This window comes from Rhododendron vialii, chromosome 3a, assembly GCF_030253575.1.
Source record: "Rhododendron vialii isolate Sample 1 chromosome 3a, ASM3025357v1".
NCBI lineage: Eukaryota > Viridiplantae > Streptophyta > Magnoliopsida > Ericales > Ericaceae > Rhododendron > Rhododendron vialii.
The window spans coordinates 24,150,517-24,169,640 of NC_080559.1; the positions used below are offsets into that span (position 1 = coordinate 24,150,517).

The window sequence follows — 19,124 nt, forward strand, 5'->3', positions numbered from 1 at the left end:
GGTGCTCTATGTGATTATTTTTCCAACTTTGCCAACCCAAAGCAGAAAGTCTACCCACCCGCTCTATGACACCGCTCCCTCCATCGCTGTCACTGTCCAAAAGTGTTTTGGACGGTCCAAATTGTATAAGACCCTTCTAGTGATTTAACTCTTCCTTAGAAGAGCTTTTCAAAACTCGGACCATTGATTGCCGAGACGGATGGTGAGATTGAGCGCTATGGTGGGAGAAGCAGTGAGATTGAGCGCTATGGTAAGAAGTGGTGAAACTGAGCGGAGAGGGTAGCACGGCTAAACCCAAAAAGAGTTCAAGTTTTTTCCCCTCATCTTACGCGTGAATTAAAGTCATATCCTTCCTGAATGTTTTAAATGGGCGTTAAATGGGGGCTCACCTCGCTGCTTTAATCAATCACGTTAAAAAGTTTCCTTCACCACAATAAAATAAGTGAGTAAACAAAATCGTCGCCGAACCAAAAAAAATTGTTTCTGCCATCGATGAGATAGATGATTTCGCCCCAACTTAATAATAGAAATCGCAACACGGCTTCAGCAGGCGATAGGAGCCTTCAACACTTTTTCGAAAACCTACAGGAAAATTTGGTTGATGCGAAATCATGTGCCTTTTTCCCCCCGCAAATTTAGTCTAAAGCTTATGCTTTGAAGCACATTTTCAGAATCAGATGCATGGCTAGAGATTTGACTAAGCTTTAATAGCATTAGGTGATAAAAAGCATTTTGTGCTTGCATAGGTTAGATTCTTTCGGAGAATTTAGTCAGATAAGTTATAAAATTAATGTGCAGCAAGTAAGAGAGAGAGAGAGAGAGAGAGAGAGAGAGAGAGAGAGAGAGAGAATAGGCTAAATTAATTAGTTGGTGCCTTAACACGTCTTCTGTAAGATAAGAAGAGTGGAGAACCAAATCTCTCAAGTCTCATCTAATCGGATAAACTATGTTTATAACGTGGATCTGTGGAGAGAAATGAAAAAGAAAGTGAACGAACGCACGCACGCATGAAAAAATGAAGTGAAAGAATAAGAAAGTATAGTGCCAAAATCAATTACCACATAATATTATGTTTACCAATTCTATGGTTGCATTAAGGAATGAGCCAGAAAGTATAATAATTGTCGAGTTCAGTTCCGAACACTGTTGGTTTGCTGCTACTGAGACTAAATCCTCCACACAACGTAACTCATCCAAACAATTTCTTGTTTCCTTTCTTCAACAACCCAAGACCAAAACATAGCATCAAAGGTATCCAGATTTTCATGAACACAACATAAAACAAACTGTGTTATGAGGCGAATATGGCACGAAAAGACTATGAACATATTTACTGGGGAAAAAAATTATGGCACCAAAAATAGGTCCAACTCCTCTCACAACTAGTAGCGCAACCACTTAGAATCTTTATCACCTGCAGTGATACTATTAATCAGTAGACTCCATAGCTGAAAAGGATTGAAAACAACAATGTAAAGGCTTGGGGGCTCTATTTCAGGCAGCCCTTCCTTTTTATAGGCTTAGGGATTGGACTACAACAAAATACAAGATGCAAAACATAACAGAGAATTAGCAGATTGACAAGGTAACTCAATGCAGATAGCCAAGATAAGGTTTCCTTCGAATTGATGCATTGTCAGACAAAGATACTTTAACAAGAACAATGAATAGTGAGGAGTAAGGTCCACTTCAATTTGATTTGTGTGCGGTAGAAGTTTAATATTTTATTCTATAGTAATAAGACGACCACAACACTAAAATGCACTATTGTTCAAGCCACAGAGGTTTGTCTGGTCGTTTACTTCAGGGGCCCGGGATAGTCGAGGTACATGAATGCTGACCTGCACACCGGTTTGCACTGTTGTTCGAATCGGTATTCTTTATATAGCTGCCTTAAATGAAGACATCACAGGAATAAGAAGATGACAACAATATGAATGGATCAGCGCTAGAGGTAACGCCAGTCTGTTATATCTAAATTGCTGAAGAAGAAATTCATGCACCAAAATATACTTGCACAGTAGTACCTATTTTCATCAACATTCTTGGCTTCTGGCATAAGCACTTTGAAGAATACGAGTCTATGTAGACTAGGAGGATAGTCAAGGGATCATTTTGACAGAATTTTTACCTATTACTAGAGCAAACATGATCACATGGCACTAGATGATACATCGGATTCTCTGTAGGCTAGTAGAAAATAAAGAATAGTTCGAACAGAAGAAATGTAGCTATTATTAGAGCAAAAATGATCACATGGGGTTGGTGATGAGGTCAACAAAAAAAAAGGGCAGATTGTTAGATGAGGGTATTTTAGTAATTTCAGACAATCAGATTCTTGGCAGTGGTGGTCGTTCAAGGATTGGTAGTTCAAGGGTCATCATGAATTTAGTATTTGCACTAATATTCATCTAGATGCATTAAACACATGTTACAAAACTCAATGTATGCATTAAACACATTTTAATTCTATGCATCTAATTGTTAGTAGGTTCGATGTATGCATTTATATTTAGGTTCATTCATTATCTTGTTAAATGTGTTCATTGATTAGGTTCGTGTCATTTAGGCTTCTAGGACTTCGAAAGGCCATTGTTTAGCCTATAAGTACCGACGTAATCTTTCTTTCCAAGAGAGTTGATTAATGAATTGAGTTTTACAAGGATGAGGCCATTGTAATTGGGGTTTGGCTGCGGTCCTTCCTTGCAGAAACCGCCTAACCCTTGCAAGGGTGAAGCAGGTATCTCTCTTTCTCTGTCTACTTCTTCTCATTCTCTCCTTTCTTTTCTCCCCACCCAAAACCATCACGATTCCAGTTGTAGGCGGCAATATCTTAGTGTCCTAAAACCGTCCTACATCACATGGCACTAAATGATACTACTTCAGTAATTTTTTTGACAGGAATTTTTTCATCCAAAACCACTACAGGGAGAAGGAACCAACAAAATTACCGCAGCTGCATGATCTAGAACTAATGAGACTCAACAACCACCTCTCTTAATTGGAACCAAAGTCGACTTTTCACAATTACATACCAACAAGCAATAACAATTCCAGGGAACTTTATTCATTAGGAATCTTTCCCCAAACTACTTAGGAACACGTGCTTCATTCAAGAACGTAACAGCAATTCCGTCAACACCGTATTAAATCGTTTTAGACCACATACAGTTCATCTTGCAACAAGTATTTCACGTAATTAGAAACTGTGAGCATGAGTAGTCAAAGATCATACACCATTAAACGTGGCCAACAACTGAAAGAATGAGCAAATATTTCTGGTATTTGGAACTTTAAGTTGATAACAGGTCCACATTAGGAGTTTGCATTTTATAACAAACATTTTTAGGTAAGAAACTCAAACGCACTATTTTAGGGACATATGCATCTTCCATAAGTTACTGGTTTTCCACATCATAACCAAAATCTGCAACCTACTCGCCTTATAGTTCACACATACGATTGTTTAGCAAGAAATTGAAGATTCAAGAAATCATTGTTCGTCTATGAAGCACCGACACCTCTAGAGGTCAAAGTATCGCAATGTCGGACACGGGGACACGACGGGGACATGCCTGGCGTGTCCCATAATTTAATGGAGTATAAATTTTTTAGGGGGACACGACTGGGGACACTGATGGGGACATGGCAGGGGCCAAACTGTAATTTTTGGGGGGCCAAACTGTAATTTTAAAAAATTGGGGGTCAAACTGTAATTTTTTAAAAAATTTGGGGCCAAATTGTAATTTTTTAAAAAATTTGGGGCCAAATTGTAATTTTTAAAAAATTTCTGGGTGTCAAACTATAATTATATATTTATTTATATAAATAAATATACACGTGGCGTGTCTCCCGCCGTGTCCGTGTCCCCATTTTTTTAGAATTCCTGGGTCCCCGTGTCGGTGTCCGTGTCAATGTCGGTGTCGGTATCCGTGTCCGTATCCGTGCATCATAGAATGTCCGTGATACACAACTGCAAGTGACAACCCATTTTGTGTTTCTTCCACCATTCATATGTTATGAAGGAATGTTCTTTTCATATCTTATGTCTCAACATGCATGCAATATCTACAGCCCATTTTATGCTATTTCCAAACGCCATAATCCACACGGCACTTTTTTCCAGAAACAGTGCTACCTTACTTCTTTGTCACAATAAATAAAAAAAAGCATTCTTTATTTCAGAATTATATTACACAATTCTATATAAAAAAAAGGCATTCTTTATTTCAGAATTATATTACACAGTTCTATAGTTTGCTCAAGCTTTAGTGATTGTTAAAGTAGCACTAGTTAAAGATTCTTTTTCTTAATAGGAAAAAGTAACACAAAAACAGAATCGGAACCTGTTCATTTACGTATGTATTTTTTTAAGAGGGTCCAATCATACAGCTCAGCCCTGATAAGATCGTAGCAGTAGGCCGCCTGCATATACTTCCTTATCCAATTATTCATCTTTCTTCAGCATCTAATTTACTACCGTACCTTTTCTATTAGTCTTGCTTACCCAGTATCAGATACATTTCTTCATCTCTATCCAAGACTCTTTAAATACGATTACCACCTTGAAGTGAATTTAAGAAAAGAAGCAGAGAAAGCTCTAGTTAAACATTTCTCATGGCCTCTTCTTCCTTCCCTGATGTATGGACCTGGATTCAGAACCTTCCATTAATTACTCAATGGAGCACAAATTCCAAGTCCATATGTATATATTGTTCAAGTTCATCTCAACCATCCCTCAAATTCTCCATCACCAAAAATCCTCAATCCTCATTTCTATCATTCTCTATTCTTGCAGATTTTAGCCTCACCATCTCTCTTTGGACTTCGAAACCTTTGAAACTGAACTCCACGCGCACAAAGTTCATCGATGAAGAAACCATTTCCAATCTTTTTATCAATTTCATCGAAGATGTCCTCAATTACTGCCCAAATAAAAACACTTCATTGCTCAGAATCCCGAAAATAGATTCATTGAGCAACTTCGGAGACATCTTCAATCTTTCATTTCTGACTCTCACTTTCCTTATTTGCATCTATGAAGCTCCAGCAGATCTCCGGTCAGAATGTCTTAATACTTTTAAGAATCAACTAGCATGCGTAAGGTCAAGAGAAACAACAAAGCCACTTGTACGACTCCTAGGGTCCAGTCTAGAAGAGCAATGGATGCGATCAATAAACCTTGCAATCACTAATTGGATTGTGGAGCTCCAAGCAACCAACCACACCCTCAAAACGCCATCACCGTTGTTTTCTTATGCAATTTCAAGAGTTGGGCTATGGAAAGTTCAACTATATTGTCCTGTAATAGCCATGGATATTGAGAAACCAACCAATCCTTCACCTGACGAGCGATTGTGGTTCTCTTTGAACTATCACCAACTTGAGGGTGTAATTCAATTAAATTACAAAGTGATGGTTCGAGAGAAGTGGGTTGATGTGATAGTGAACGTAGACAACATAAGGTATGATTACTTCTTTACATAGTAAACAAAAAGGATGGAGGGAGCAATATTTATAAGTTCCCTTCAAATACTGAAAATAGAGAATTCTAGACCAAATAATTTTCCAGAATACTAGACCAAATATATGCTCCCACACAAACTAAAACTCATCCAAAATAATGGTACATTCATATATCGACTGTATTTTAATTGTCTTCTTTTATACCAGGTGTGATGTTATACGACTTGCAACAGAGAAACTCATGGCTGAGCGAGGAGCTGGGACAGCTGAAAAACACTTCCCTTCACGAATATCTTTGCAGCTTACTCCTACTCTTCAAACCAATGTCTTAAGTGTATCTGTAAGTAAATCCTCAGATAACCCCACTAGAGAGATTGGCATAGAAAAGACAATTGAAGGTTCGTTCGACGCACTGAACTCCGTGGGACTAAAGGTTTCCGCTGCAGAGACCGTGACCATGAGCTTAAAGCCTTGGAAGTTTGAGCAGTCTGTTTACGGCGACAGTGCAAATTTAAATTGGTTCCTTCACGATTCCGCAAACGGAAAGGAGGTCTTCTCATCAGAGCCGTCCAAGATGGCGTTGCTCCAACCCAAGGCTTGGTTCAGAAACCGATACTCCAGCGCTTATCGGCCCTTCACGAGGCAAGGAGGGGTAATCTTCGCCAACGATGAGTACGGAGAGAATGTATGCTGGAAGGTGGACAAAGGCTCTTCTGTGGGAAGGGTGATGGAGTGGGAGATAAAAGGATGGATTTGGTTAACATATTGGCCTAATAAATATAAAACATCCTACAGTGAAACTAGGAGGTTGGAATTCAGAGAAATCCTTCCACTTACCCTTGCTTAGCCAGGAAATCCTACTGCATTATTATTTGAATAAGTGGCACTTGACAGAGTCCAATGGAGGAAACGAATTCATGTAGCCGACCCCAAGTGATTGGGATGTAAGGCTCGGTTTGGTTTGGTTTGGTTTGTAGCAACTGTAACTTGTAGTTTCCAGTTATGTTTTTGAAGAATAAAGGCGTTCATGTTGCCTACGGAATTGTGTGCATCAAACAATAGGTTTTTTTTGGTAACGGAAGAACAACCCTACAGCCGGACCACTAAATGGATCCGCCTGCGCAACCCAAACCTCCAGGGGAGAGCTCCCATTGCGGCCCCCCACCCCCACTTACTTCACGGTACTCACCTGTGGGGAATCGAACCCCAGACCCTAGGCAACCCCTGGGTGTGTAGGAGTAAGCTGTTAACCCCACCCCTTTCAACCTATCTCAACCTTTACCCATGGCCAAAACCTTTACTTTGAACTCCCCCAAAATCAATCTCAAACCAGATAAACCAACATCCCCCAAAAACCTTGACGTTACCCTAGCCACTGTTTTCAAAACCCTAAACCTCAAAAGGAAAGCCCATGATGATTTGCAGGAGATAAGGAACTCAAAAATTCTTCGTCTTTGCTCACCTAATCCCCTTACGCTCTCGGATTCTGCCCCTAAATCACCTATCCGCCCAATCCGAAAACCTTCCAAATCTACCCGTTACCTTAAATCTGCTAAAAAGGGGAATGGTTTCCGTAATGATAATTCTTTGCTTGATGATGGTTTGGTGGAGATACCAATCCAGCAAGATCAGGATAGCTATGGTGATGCTGAATCATTGTCTCCCGTGGTTCCTTCGGAAAAAGTTGAGAATATTATTCAGTTAAACGGAAAGGGGCTTGTGGCTGGCCCGAAACAGCCACCTCCTCAATGCTGATCCTAACCTGGAACTGTCAAGGAATTGGGCGTACCGTGACAAGCCAGGCTTTGGGTGATCTAGTGCACAGAAATCGCCCCTCCATCGTGTTTCTGATGGAGACAAAAAATAATAAGGTCAAGCTTGAGACCATCCGCCGTAAATTAGGTTTTACTAATAGTAGTTATGTTGATCCTGAGGGCTTGGCTGGAGGCTTAGCTTTGTGGTGGAATGTGGAGGTTGAGATTACAGTAGAGGAGGCAAATAAGAATTTCATGCACGTGATTGTTTCTGATAAAGCTGTCCCTTCGTGTTGGGCGTCAACCTTTGTTTATGGTTGCCCATCAAGGGGGGGTAGACAGGAGGTTTGGGATAGTATCAAGTTTTTTGCCCGTTCGGAAGTGCTACCGCGTTTATGTATGGGAGATTTCAATCAAGTTCTGAGTGTGGGTGACAAGATTGGGGGCCATCTGCCCAGTCAGAATGCTTTACAGTCCTTTCATGAGATGATCAGTGATTGTGGTCTAGTAGACTTGGAATTCAAGGGCCCAAAGTTTACCTGGAGGAATAATCGTGAGGAGGATAGTTTCATTATGGAGAGGATCGACATGGCGTTCGCCGATTCTAAGTGGAGAGAACTCCATGAACATGCTATGGTTTTTGTTGAAGCTGCTGTGGGTTCAGATCACAACCCCCTTATTTTGAATACTGAAGTTCCTTTGACTAAAGTGGGCAAACCCTTTAGGTTTGAGTCCTTTTGGGTGACAGATGCTGAATGTTTGTCAGTAGTTACAGATGCTTGGAACAAGCAACAGGTTGGCCCTCCTATGCAAAAAGTTTGCAAAAAATTGAGAGCGTGTAAAGAGGGCCTTAAGGATTGGAGTCGAAGGAAATTTGGGGTGCTTAAGCTCAGGATTGAGGCCACTAAAGAACAGCTACTAGTAGTACAGAAGAAGCTTGAACAGGGTTTCAACCATGAATTGGTAGCTGAGGAAAGAGGTCTTGCTTGTTGCTTAAAGGACTTGTGGCAAAAAGAGGCCATGTATTGGCACCAGCGCTCCAGGATTAAGTGGCTTCAAATGGGGGATAGAAACTCTCGTTTTTTTCACCTCTCAACGATCCAAAGACGTCAACGTAACCAAATTCTGAAGCTTAAGGATAAAGAGGGCAATTGGAAATCAGAGCCTAAAGAAGTCGCTGGAATCATAAAGCTGCACTTTCAAGAGTTATATGAAGGCCCTAGGGATAGGGAGTATGAGGATCTTATCAGCCTTATTGACCCCATTATATCTCCAGAATGTAATGCCAGCCTTGTGAGGAATGTTACTAAGGAGGAGGTGAAAATGGCAGTGTTCCAAATGGGGCCGCTTAAGGCCCCTGGATCAGATGGTTTTCCAGGCCTTTTTTATCAAAATTACTGGGAAACAGTGGGGGATGAAGTGTTCCAAGCTGTTCAACGTTTCTTCCAAGAGGGTGTTCTTTTGAAAGAGGTTAGCCAAACTAATGTCACTCTCATCCCTAAGGTCCCAAATCCTGAGTCTATGAACCAGCTCCGACCTATCAGCTTATGCCGCTTCATTTATAAGGTTGTTTCTAAGGTGTTAACGAACAGACTTCAGCCTTTTATCTCTGGAATTATTTCGGAGCAGCAATCGGCTTTCATACATGGGAGACAGATTCAAGACAACATTATAGTGGCTCATGAAGTTTTTCATTTCCTAAAACATAAGAAGAGTGGTAAAAAGGCCTCGGTGGCAGTGAAGTTGGACCTTAATAAGGCTTATGATAGGGTGTGTTGGGACTTTCTATTCAGAGTAATGGAAAAGATGGGTTTCGATGGGAGATGGATTGAATGGGTAAAACAGTGTGTATGCTCAGTAAAATACTCTATCACAGTGAATGGAGGTCAGGTTTGTAGTGTTTCTCCTTGTAGGGGGCTTCGCCAAGGTGATCCGTTGTCACCTTATTTGTTTCTGATAGTTGCTGACGTGTTCTCAATCCTTATGCAAAAAGCGGTGGCGAACAAATCCATTGGTGGGATTCGTATGAAAAAAAGAGGCCCAGTGGTGTCCCATCTTTTATTTGCAGATGACTCACTTGTCTTCCTTGATGCAGCCCCTCAATCTTGTTTAAATTTCATGGACCTTGTCGCTTGCTTTAGTGAGGCTTCTGGCTTGTCTTTGAATATTCAGAAATCAAGCCTTTTTTTCTCTCCAAATACTGAAGTCAGCCTCAAAGAAGAGATTAAGGGGATTTTGGGCATGGAAGAGATGAAGGAGGCAGTGCAATATTTGGGGCTCCCAGCGTTTTGGGGAAGGTCAAAGAAGAAGGCTTTGGGTTACCTCAGAGATAAAATCATGCGTAAAGCACAAGGATGGGGAAATGATCAGCTCAACCATGCTGGAAAAGAAGTGATTATCAAGTCAGTCTTTCAGCCTATTCCTATGTATACTTTTATGTGTTTCAAAGTGCCTAGCTCCCTCTGTGCTTGCTTGGATTCTATGACTTGTAATTTCTGGTGGGGCAAAGGGGTAAGTGGAAGGAAAATCCATTGGGGAGCATGGCATAAGCTTTCTTCTCCAAAATATATGGGAGGGATGGGCTTTAAGGATTTTGAGTCATTTAATATAGCCCTTCTCGCTAAACAATTCTGGCGTATGATGAACAACCCAAATGCCCTATGGGTTAAGGTGCTTAAGAGCTTGTATTTCCCCAAGAATTCTTGTATGGAGGCTGAAAGGGGGTCACGGCCTTCGTGGATTTGGAGTAGCCTGCTTGAAGGGAGGAAACTTATTCAGGAAGGGACCCAGTGGAATGTGGGAAATGGGGAATTGATTCGGTTCTGGGAAGACAACTGGATTCCAGATATTCTTGGAGGAGTAGTTACTAAACCGGTTGGCATTCTTGTTGATGAGGTGAAGGTATTAGAGTTCATTAATCCTACAACAAAAGTTTGGGATAGGGGAAAGCTTGAAGCTTGCATCCCTATGGAGGAAGTGCAGAAAATTTGTAACATTCCTATCAGTTTAGTCGGGGCCCAAGACAAGCTTATTTGGCGGCACACTAGCTCCGGGAAGTACACGGTGAAGTCAGGCTATACTCAGAAGGTTTCCAAATCTATGAAATGTAATCCAGCCACTCCTTCTTGCTCTTTTACTCCCTCAAAGTCTATGTGGAATCGTTTGTGGAAGGTGAAAGCTATGCCCAAAGTTCGTATGTTTGTTTGGAAAGCGGTGAAAAATTGGGTCTCTTGTCGGGCAAACCTCTTTCGTAGAAAATGCGCTTCATCCCCTCAGTGCCCAATTTGTAAAAGTGCAAGCGAGACTATCGAGCATGTGCTGTTTCATTGTCAGTGGAGTAGGGCAGTGTGGTTTGGCAGCGGTAAGTCGTTTTGGTCCCATTACCAGGAGGTTGTGTCGGTGGATAAATGGTTAGAAGATCTGTTATGTGGAAACCTCGCTAAGGAAACTACAGACGAGAATGTGGGTGCCATCTTTCAGTTGTGCTGGGAAATTTGGAAGGCTAGAAACAACTTTGTCTTTAATGGAAAATTCCCAAAACCTGAAGACGTAATCGAGCAAGCTAGAAGAACCAACTCAGATTATCTACAAGCAGTTTTTGAAGGATCTGTTCATGGCGTTCCTACACCTGTTCGAGAGTCTCGGTGGAAATCTCCCCCTCCGGGAGTGGTAAAATTCAATATAGATGGAGCGTTTAAATCCTCTTGCAGCTTGGCTGCCTTTGGCATTATTGCTAGAGTTAATGGTGGATCAGCTCTTCTGTGGCGGTGTGGTCGTGTGTCGGTTTCTTCTGCTTTGGCTATCGAAGCGTGGGCCTTAAGGATTGCTTGTATTGTGGCCATGGAACAGGATTTCACAGAGGTCATCTTTGAATCTGATTGTCAGAACTTAATTAACTCGATTTGCGACTCCGGGATGCAGTGTTCATGGGAGATCGAGGCAATTGTTAATGATATTAGGGAGTGGGCTATTTCTAAAAAGTGGTCCTTTGTTTGGTGTGGTAGGAAGTGTAACAGTGTTGCGCACTGGATTGCTTCTCATTGTAGGGAGAGGAATCTTTTGAGTCCTTCGGGTTGTATTCCGCCCTCTTTAGTTTCTGTTTTGTCCAAGGATGTCTCTTGAGCTGGGTTTTTTGGAATACAATGACATTTTCAAAAAAAAAAAAAAAAAAAAAAACAATAGTTATTGTACGAAGGAATGCTTCAATTGAAAAATGTTCATAGAATCATCACTGTCGCATTGGTTATTGAGTTGCATTAAATCCTTAAGGAATCAGGATGGATACAAATAGGAACCAATACGCAAATTCAAAGAGAATTATTCAACTGAATTGAACTGGGTTGAGTTTCTTACCTTTTCTGAAGAGGAAGGCATTCGATGTTTCCAAAGCAATGTGATGTTCTTCCATCTGGGTTTTTGTAGATCTGGAGCTAATCATAAGCCCAAAGTGGCAATGACATCAGAGTAGCTTTACGGGTTCGACGACCATTACGGCTGATTGCAATATACCGCCGTGGTTCGAGAAAGACGGTGGGCGGCGCCGGGGCACATAGATAAAGAGAGAAATAAAATTTTGAAAAATGATTTTCACACCCCTTCTCACAAATCAACACCTTTTTTTTTTTTTCTTCCAATCGAGGAAGATTTGCATTTTTTTCAATCTCAAAATTATAATTATGAGATTAATGAGACTTTAGGTAAAATTTAAACTATTATTATTTATACAATAATTCAAGAAAAATTAGAAAAATCCAATCAACAATGTTATTTATACAATAATTCAAATACAACAGTTTACACAATATCTCATATATATATATATATATATATATGGGGTCTACACATAATACACATAATAGTATGTGTACAGTCATGCTACTTGCACATATACTTTTACACATATCTTGTACATAAACTTTTATCGGGCCCATCTCAGGTCCCACCAATATGATCCGAACCGCTCATTATTTTTAAAATAATTTTTTAAGAGTTCCTGTAAAAAATCAACTCGATAGGATATCGGTAAGGGCATTTTTCAGAAATCATAGGGTGAAACAGTCTGATTCGCATTGCGATTTCTGAAAAAGCCTATACCGATATCCTATCGAATTGATTTTTTACAGAAACTCTTAAAACATTATTTTAAAAATAATGAGCCGTTCGGATCATATAAGTGGGACCTAAGGTGGGACCAATAAAAATGTATGTGCAAGATATGTGTACAAATGCATGTGTCCTTAACATGTTTGATATGTGTAAAGCCTAAATGCATGTGGCCTTAACATGTTTGATATGTGTAAAAGCCCATATATATGTAAGAGATTGTGTTTAATATTATGTTTGAATTATTATATGAGTATCATTTTTTAAATCCAATCGGGGTCAGGTTGGAATCGGGATGATATTACCCCGTCCCACGATGGTATTACAATTATCTTTAAAATAATTAAAATAGCATTAAAAATAATAAAAATGCTACTTGCACTATCGTTGTGTTAGTTGTGTCCGTAATTCTGACCGTCCAACTGTATATGGACGGTCTAGATTTTATAAAAACTCTTCCAAGGAAAAGTTTAACTTTTATGAGGAAGAGTTTTGAGCGAATTCTGACCATTTATTATAGCAATGGACGGCTAGAGATTGATTGTGTATTGTGTTTTACACAACCGTTGTGCGTACTTTTAAACTGAATTATGGAAAGTGGTGGTGGGTCCGTGGGTGGAGAAGCTGATGGGAGCCGGCGGACATTCCAATGACAACCGAGACTTGTTATTTACACCCGCCTCCAACTGCGTTTTATCCTGTTCCTAATTCTTCTTCTTCTCTCTCTCTCTAGATTCATTGTTTCATTTCCTCATAGAGATCAATCTCCACCTCCTGCATTTTCTCTCGCTCCTTAATCCATGGATTCCGCCTCCCTTCTCCGCTCCTTCAAGTGTAAGTCCCTTTCTCCATCTGTCTAACCCTTCAGAAACCTTAACAAATGTCTATGTGCTAGTGTTTGTAGTTATATACTATTATCCATCTCTTTCAACCACGTACGTATTCTTTTTTTGTTGTTATGATTGTTGAGGTGAGATTCGAGCCGTCGAATGCACGATTCGACGGCTCGGAGGTGTGCACCACGGGCACCACTGCACAGCACCATCCCCCAATTCGATTATGAATTGTATCCCAAAAGTTACTTCAAGTGGCTGTACATTTGTGGTCCATCACGAGGTGTTATTTGTTGCTGTGAGATGTAATTGACATCTTATCTCTGTTTATGTTTTGGTTCTGTTAAAATTGACGTCCGTAAAAGGGAAATTATGTTTTGATCTTTCTGCCCACTGGGTAATTCTCGTGACCCGTATCAACAGATTTAGAATAATGTGCTCTTGTTTCTTTTTTTGTGTTTTGTTCAGCGGACTGGAACCATTCGACGAAACGCTGTCAAGATTTCTTCAATTCCGATTTAAATAGCATTTGAACAATTCTTTGAGGCCTGCTTCAGAAATAGGCGTTATACATTTTATTTGCTTCTTCAATTTGAAATATTTCGCGAAATTGGAATGGAAAACGATGCGAGTTTGATGCTTACAGAAACTACTATCAACTTTGATTCGTTCAACTTATTGTTGTTGGGACCAAGAGGCCTCTGGCCCAACGGCATAGGTGTGCACTTAGGTGCTAGAAGAAAGGAGGTCGGGAGTTCAACAGTTCAACTCCTCTTCCAAAGAGTTAATCTAACTATTCTAACAATACTAACTTTCGCCAATAAATAAAAAATACTTATTGTTCCTGGGGGAAAACATTGAAGTGGGTTCTTTGCGACACTGAGAATTGTTGGCTGTTTTTTTTATGGAGTACTTTATTGGGGAATCTGGATCGTGGAAATTTAACTCCGGATTGCTGGCCCTTTTCCTGTCAGATGGTGTTCTTTTAGGGATCACAATCGAGATCTTTCTTTATATTGTTTTCGTTACGCATTTAGCTAAAATTGCATTTTCAGCTCAAGCCTGAAGAATATTTTGTCACACCATCGGTCGATTCCTTTATCCCAATTCCTTTCCTTCTCTTTCTTTCACTATGCTATGCGAATCCCCATTATGCCATACCATAGGAGAGTCCCTACCTATCAATCAATCTGTATATGCACAGCATAGGTACGCATGAATTTTTCTTCAGTTAATACAATGAAAGAAACTTGTAAGCTGCAACCGAGTTGCAACTTGATGCTGATCTGTTAGTGTGTATTTCAGGTTCTGTAGGTGCTGTATCGCATGCACGGTCTGTATCTCAGAAGCCTTGCATGGTTTCTGCACACAATGCGGCCTGCCCCACTGTAAGTAAATCACAAATCCAAGGCCTGGCATTTGGTGGCTCTAGTCAAATAAAGCGGCAAGGAATGGTAGTTTCATGTATAAAGGCAACCGAAACTACGGCGGCAGTTAAGTCTGGTGGTGAGTTGGTTTGTTAATAGTTGTTGGCAGCTGTAGCTTCTTGCGGTCAAAAGATCTTATGTGCCAATGTTAACTTGTCTACTGATATCCTGTGACCTGTCCCCAAGAATTTAGCAAACATTTGATTTCATAAGTTTACATGTCCAAATGGTGGTTACTAAGTATTGCACTTTCTCATAAATAAAAAAAGTTGAAGCATTTGGTGCTTTTGTGCAATCCAATTGGCTTAGGATATATTCCAAGTCCAAGTTTGTTAATATAATGCATAATATTATGGGAAATGATTTTGCCACTCTCTTTTTTGTTAATGCCACTCCCTTGCAAGTGTATTTTTGCACCAAACATACACTTGCAGAGAAGTGGCATTAACAAAAAAGGGAGCGGCAAAATCAGCAGCCAATATTATTGGGCATAACATATTGCACTTGGATCCAAATGCATTTTAAACTGAATGGTGCCATTTCATCAGATGCGCAGCCACTAGAATCGCTGAAAAAGAATCTGCGAAGTGTATCATTTCCTGATGGATTTGAGGCGAGTCTCTCTTTCTCTTATTCGGACATCACTTGTGGCTTTATGATTTCATTATTTTGACTTGTGATGGTAAATTCCATAGAGAAAACTTTCAATCTTCAACAGAATGCATTTTCATCTACTGTACTTCCAGATCTTTCATAAGTTTTTCATGCATTTACTGAATTTGCTTTGTAATTTTTTCTGTCTAAACCATAAGTTAGTGCAGTTTTGGAGATGAGAATTAGCAAGGTTTTTATCTATTAATTATGATCTAAACTCTTAAACTCTGAATGATCAGGTCTCTAAACACCTATTTGGATCTATTTGAAGCAGCTATTAGTTAAGGCCACCCCAAAGGCAAGGCTAATTTGTCAAAGATTTAAAAAAAAAAAAAAAAGTGTGTATGATCTCGCCTTGAGCAGAATTTTAGTGCTGCTTTTGGGCTAACAACCATTATTTTCTATTTTATATATCATGTGTAATATATGAGGAAGATTTCATCTGTGAGGTTGTCCCAATGTGACCTGGAGGTCATCGGTTGGAGTTCCGAAAATAGCCTCTCCACTTGCGGGGGTGAGGTTGCATATATCCAACCCTTTCCCAGACCCTGCAATAGCAGGAGCCTCATGCGCTAGTAGCCCTTTTTATTGCAGAAGGGTGGAAACTGTAATGTCAGGTCAAGGAAGAGATTAGAAATAATGCACATGATTGGTGCCAGCTAAGGAGAGTAGTTCACTAATTTAGTCACGTCGTATTATGGTTTACGTTTCTCTCTGAGTCCTGGTAGGTCATTTACTCTACATGAATTTTCAGGCTTGCAAGTCTTGCTTTCCTTGCGTTGAAACTTAACTGCTTCCCTAGGATTCACTTCAGTCCTAACGGGCGTCCTTCTGTTTTCTTGTATCAGGCATTGATGCTGGAGGTCTGCGACGAGACAGAAGTTGCTGAGCTGAAATTAAAGGTGGACCTTAAGTGTTTGTGGTAGCATATAAACTTGAATAAGAGTATCGTCACTCCTCGTGTTAGAAATTGAATATTTGTGCTTGAACATTATACTGGTTGGCAACTGATTATGTTACCACCCACAAGGGATTCTTGAAATATTGTATCGGAGACTTGAGTGGCATTCATTCTTTGGAAAGAGCTGGTTTAAGATTATGGAGAAAACATATATCAAAGATTCTTGTAAAACACCCACAAGGATATAGACAGAGAAGCGTACAATAATAAACAGATATATATATATATATATATATATATATATATATATATATATATATATATATATATATATGTCAGCATGCTTCATGATTTAAACAACAGGATATTGAATGAGTTAGAGAATTGCTATTTAGTAATAAGTTATTCATGTGGCTAAGCAGTCATTAATGATGCTCAGCAGTGGGGTAAAGATACCATTTGTGAACGAAAATTAAGTAATAAAATGGCAAGTTGGTTCAAGTTGCGATGAACATCTGTCATCTTACCTGTCAGATAGTTGACAAATGGCAAAGAGTAATTGGTATATTTACTGCATGCTTGATTGAAACAATATTAATGCTCCATTTAAGTGAATGAAGTGTGTGATTCTTCTTTTTGAACTACCAAATACGCTTGCTTGTCCTTGACATTATTAGGTATTGATTGTGTGAACCGGTTTACTGTTTGCAGTCCAACATTTGACAAGCATTAGTTGCTTTGTGATAGGTTGGAGACTTTGAAATGCATCTGAAGCGGAACATCGGTGCGACAAAAGCTCCCCGTCCAGTTTCTACTCCAACATCTCCACTTCATCGCAGTGAACCAGTGATTGAATCATCTCCTGATTCCCCGCCATCACCGAAATCCTCAACAGAAAACGCAAGTCCATTTACGAATGTCCCTGTGGAAACTTCAGCTAAGTTAGCAGCACTGGAGGCTTCTGGATCTAGTGGATATGATCTTGTGTTGTCTACTTTGGTACTTTTTTCTGGAGCCTTTTTCACCTAATATTTGTCTAGAAAAGTTCAATGTACCCCATTTTCCTTTCTTTGTAGGTTGGCACATTCCGTAGGGGCAGAACATTGAAAGGAGACAAGCAACCTTCTATTTGTCACGAGGTAGAAATTGCAATTTATGCTTCTTTGGCATCATTAGCAGTGTATATTTGACCCCCTAACTCATCATATGTTCAGCATTTTGAAATTCTAGTTTTCTCAAGTTTCCATATTGAGGTTTCACCTCAATTTTCTATATTGTTGTCTTGAATGAAAAAATGTGAGCATTTGTAGTCTGCAATTAGCTGTCATTCTTGCAAGTTCTTTTAAAAGTTTTGAATTCTTATGTGTCTGAGATGGTCAAAAGAAATTTACCATATTAGTTGATGCTTGATTCAGGGTGATGTAATCAAAGAAGGACAAGTGATAGGCTATATGGATCAGTCTGGGACTGAACTTCCAGTGAAGGTAATCTTTTGGTTTCAGCTCCATAGGTTGTCTGTCTGCCTTCTTGATAAGTGTTTCTTATGACTCTTTTCAATTGGGACATCGAGCAGTCAGATAAGGCCGGATATGTGTTAAAGCTTCTCTTTGATGATGGAGGTACCGTATATTTTCTTATTATTCACAATTCTTTTATAAACTTATGTATAGATTTTGAAAGCACAAGTATGGTACAGCATAAGTATGGTGGTACACCAGGGATAAGGGAACAACCAATTAATGTCAAAATTGCCATTAAATCGGGTACATGGAATCGTTAGACATCTTGGGTACCTTGCGTAATGATATAATCCTTCCCTATTATTTCCCTTGACAGCACACATATGTCGCCATTTGGGTTAGGAAGTATTGGTAATTGCTTTTCCCGTTCAGGATAAAAGGCTCACATCCAGGGAGCAACAAATACTAATGGGTTTAACATGTTGAAATAGATTGAAGTAAAATAGAAATGGAAGAAAAGAAAAGAGAATCCTTTGTAACTTGTGCTGATGATGTAAGAAGAGCATTTGATGTGTACGTTCGCTAATGTGTTCAGCTTTCGCTAATGAGTTCAGCTGTAGCCTTCTGCTCATTAATTTATTTCTTAACTTTGTGATTTACAGAAGCTGTTGGTTACGGGGATCCCCTTGTTGCCTTGTTGCCATAACTTTGTGGTATCGATCCCGTCTCCTTCCTGCGATAACTTTGCAAGTCACCTTTGCCGGAGAGCGCTAGGGTTTGCAATTTTCTTTACGAGCCCGGTGAAGCTGATGATTTAGCTTGCCACTGTTTGAGTTAAATGGACTTCAGACATTTTGAAATACTTATCTATAACTTTTTCTTCTCTGTTTTGGCAATAATAAGACCTACGATTTCTTTAGAACACGAGAAGTCTTAAACGTGGTACCGGATGTGCTTTGTTTGTTGGACGAGTTATAGATATTTGGTTTTTTTTTGGCCAAACGATAATAGATGGTATTAGGTGTCGTTCCGCTTTCTTATTAAATCTTTTTTTTTTAAAAGAAAGTAATTTCAAGTTCAAATATAATGAAAATGAAAAATAATTTTTTAATTTTTTTGCACCATTTAAAAGATCTCAATGAGATCAACTAAATAAGATCCATATTGGTAGAAAAATTATTTACGTAAACACATGATTTTTGAGCTTGAAATTACATTCATTTTTTATAAGTTCCTTTATACTTCCGCCGTCCCTTTTTAAGTGTCTTACTTCGTAACTTCAACTTATTAAAAAGACATCATCATTACACCTTTTACATCAACTTTTTTCTCCACTTTCCATACTTACCCATCATCATCACACTTTTACTCACTAACTTTTCAACATGAAATTTACTTTTAGGGACAAAATAGACAATGCACCAACTTTTACCCCCCTAACTTTACAAAATAGACACTTATTAAGGGACAGCTCAAAATGAAATACTGGACACAAAATAAGGGACGGAGGGAGTAACTCTTTTGAA

The 19,124-nt window shown here is 39.5% G+C and overlaps 2 protein-coding genes and 1 long non-coding RNA gene across 3 annotated transcripts; 2 read left to right on the forward strand and 1 right to left on the reverse strand.

Moving 5' to 3' along the window:
• Window positions 1-1,070: 1,070 nt before the first annotated feature.
• Window positions 1,071-11,963, reverse strand: LOC131320611 (uncharacterized). The gene is made up of 2 exons (XR_009198312.1): window positions 11,574-11,963; window positions 1,071-1,414 (listed from the first exon to the last, which is right to left on the reverse strand). It is a non-coding gene; the product is annotated as an uncharacterized LOC131320611 (long non-coding RNA).
• LOC131320610 (uncharacterized) lies at window positions 1,410-6,503 on the forward strand. Its single transcript, XM_058351354.1, has 2 exons — window positions 1,410-5,465; window positions 5,674-6,503. Exons 1-2 carry the CDS (start codon window positions 4,618-4,620, stop codon window positions 6,311-6,313), a joined length of 1,488 nt encoding a protein of 495 aa, XP_058207337.1. The 5' UTR covers window positions 1,410-4,617; the 3' UTR covers window positions 6,314-6,503.
• Window positions 11,964-12,928: 965 nt separating the features above from the next.
• On the forward strand, window positions 12,929-18,522 carry LOC131320612 (uncharacterized). The gene is made up of 9 exons (XM_058351356.1): window positions 12,929-13,157; window positions 14,462-14,662; window positions 15,132-15,196; window positions 16,086-16,139; window positions 16,886-17,137; window positions 17,215-17,277; window positions 17,554-17,622; window positions 17,712-17,757; window positions 18,261-18,522. The coding sequence occupies exons 1-9, from the start codon at window positions 13,124-13,126 to the stop codon at window positions 18,302-18,304; spliced, it is 828 nt and encodes a 275-aa protein (XP_058207339.1). The 5' UTR covers window positions 12,929-13,123; the 3' UTR covers window positions 18,305-18,522.
• Window positions 18,523-19,124: the final 602 nt, after the last annotated feature.

Bases quoted from the DNA above. Each gene is read 5' to 3' on its own strand.
- LOC131320612 (XM_058351356.1), top strand. From the start codon at position 13,124: ATGGATTCCGCCTCCCTTCTCCGCTCCTTCAAGT. The intron at 13,158-14,461 runs GTAAGTCCCTTT...TGTGTATTTCAG, and splicing joins CCTTCTCCGCTCCTTCAAGT to GTTCTGTAGGTGCTGTATCG. The intron at 17,278-17,553 runs GTAGAAATTGCA...TGCTTGATTCAG, and splicing joins AACCTTCTATTTGTCACGAG to GGTGATGTAATCAAAGAAGG.
- LOC131320610 (XM_058351354.1), top strand. From the start codon at position 4,618: ATGGCCTCTTCTTCCTTCCCTGATGTATGGACCTGGATTCAGAACCTT. The intron at 5,466-5,673 runs GTATGATTACTT...CTTTTATACCAG, and splicing joins GTGAACGTAGACAACATAAG to GTGTGATGTTATACGACTTG.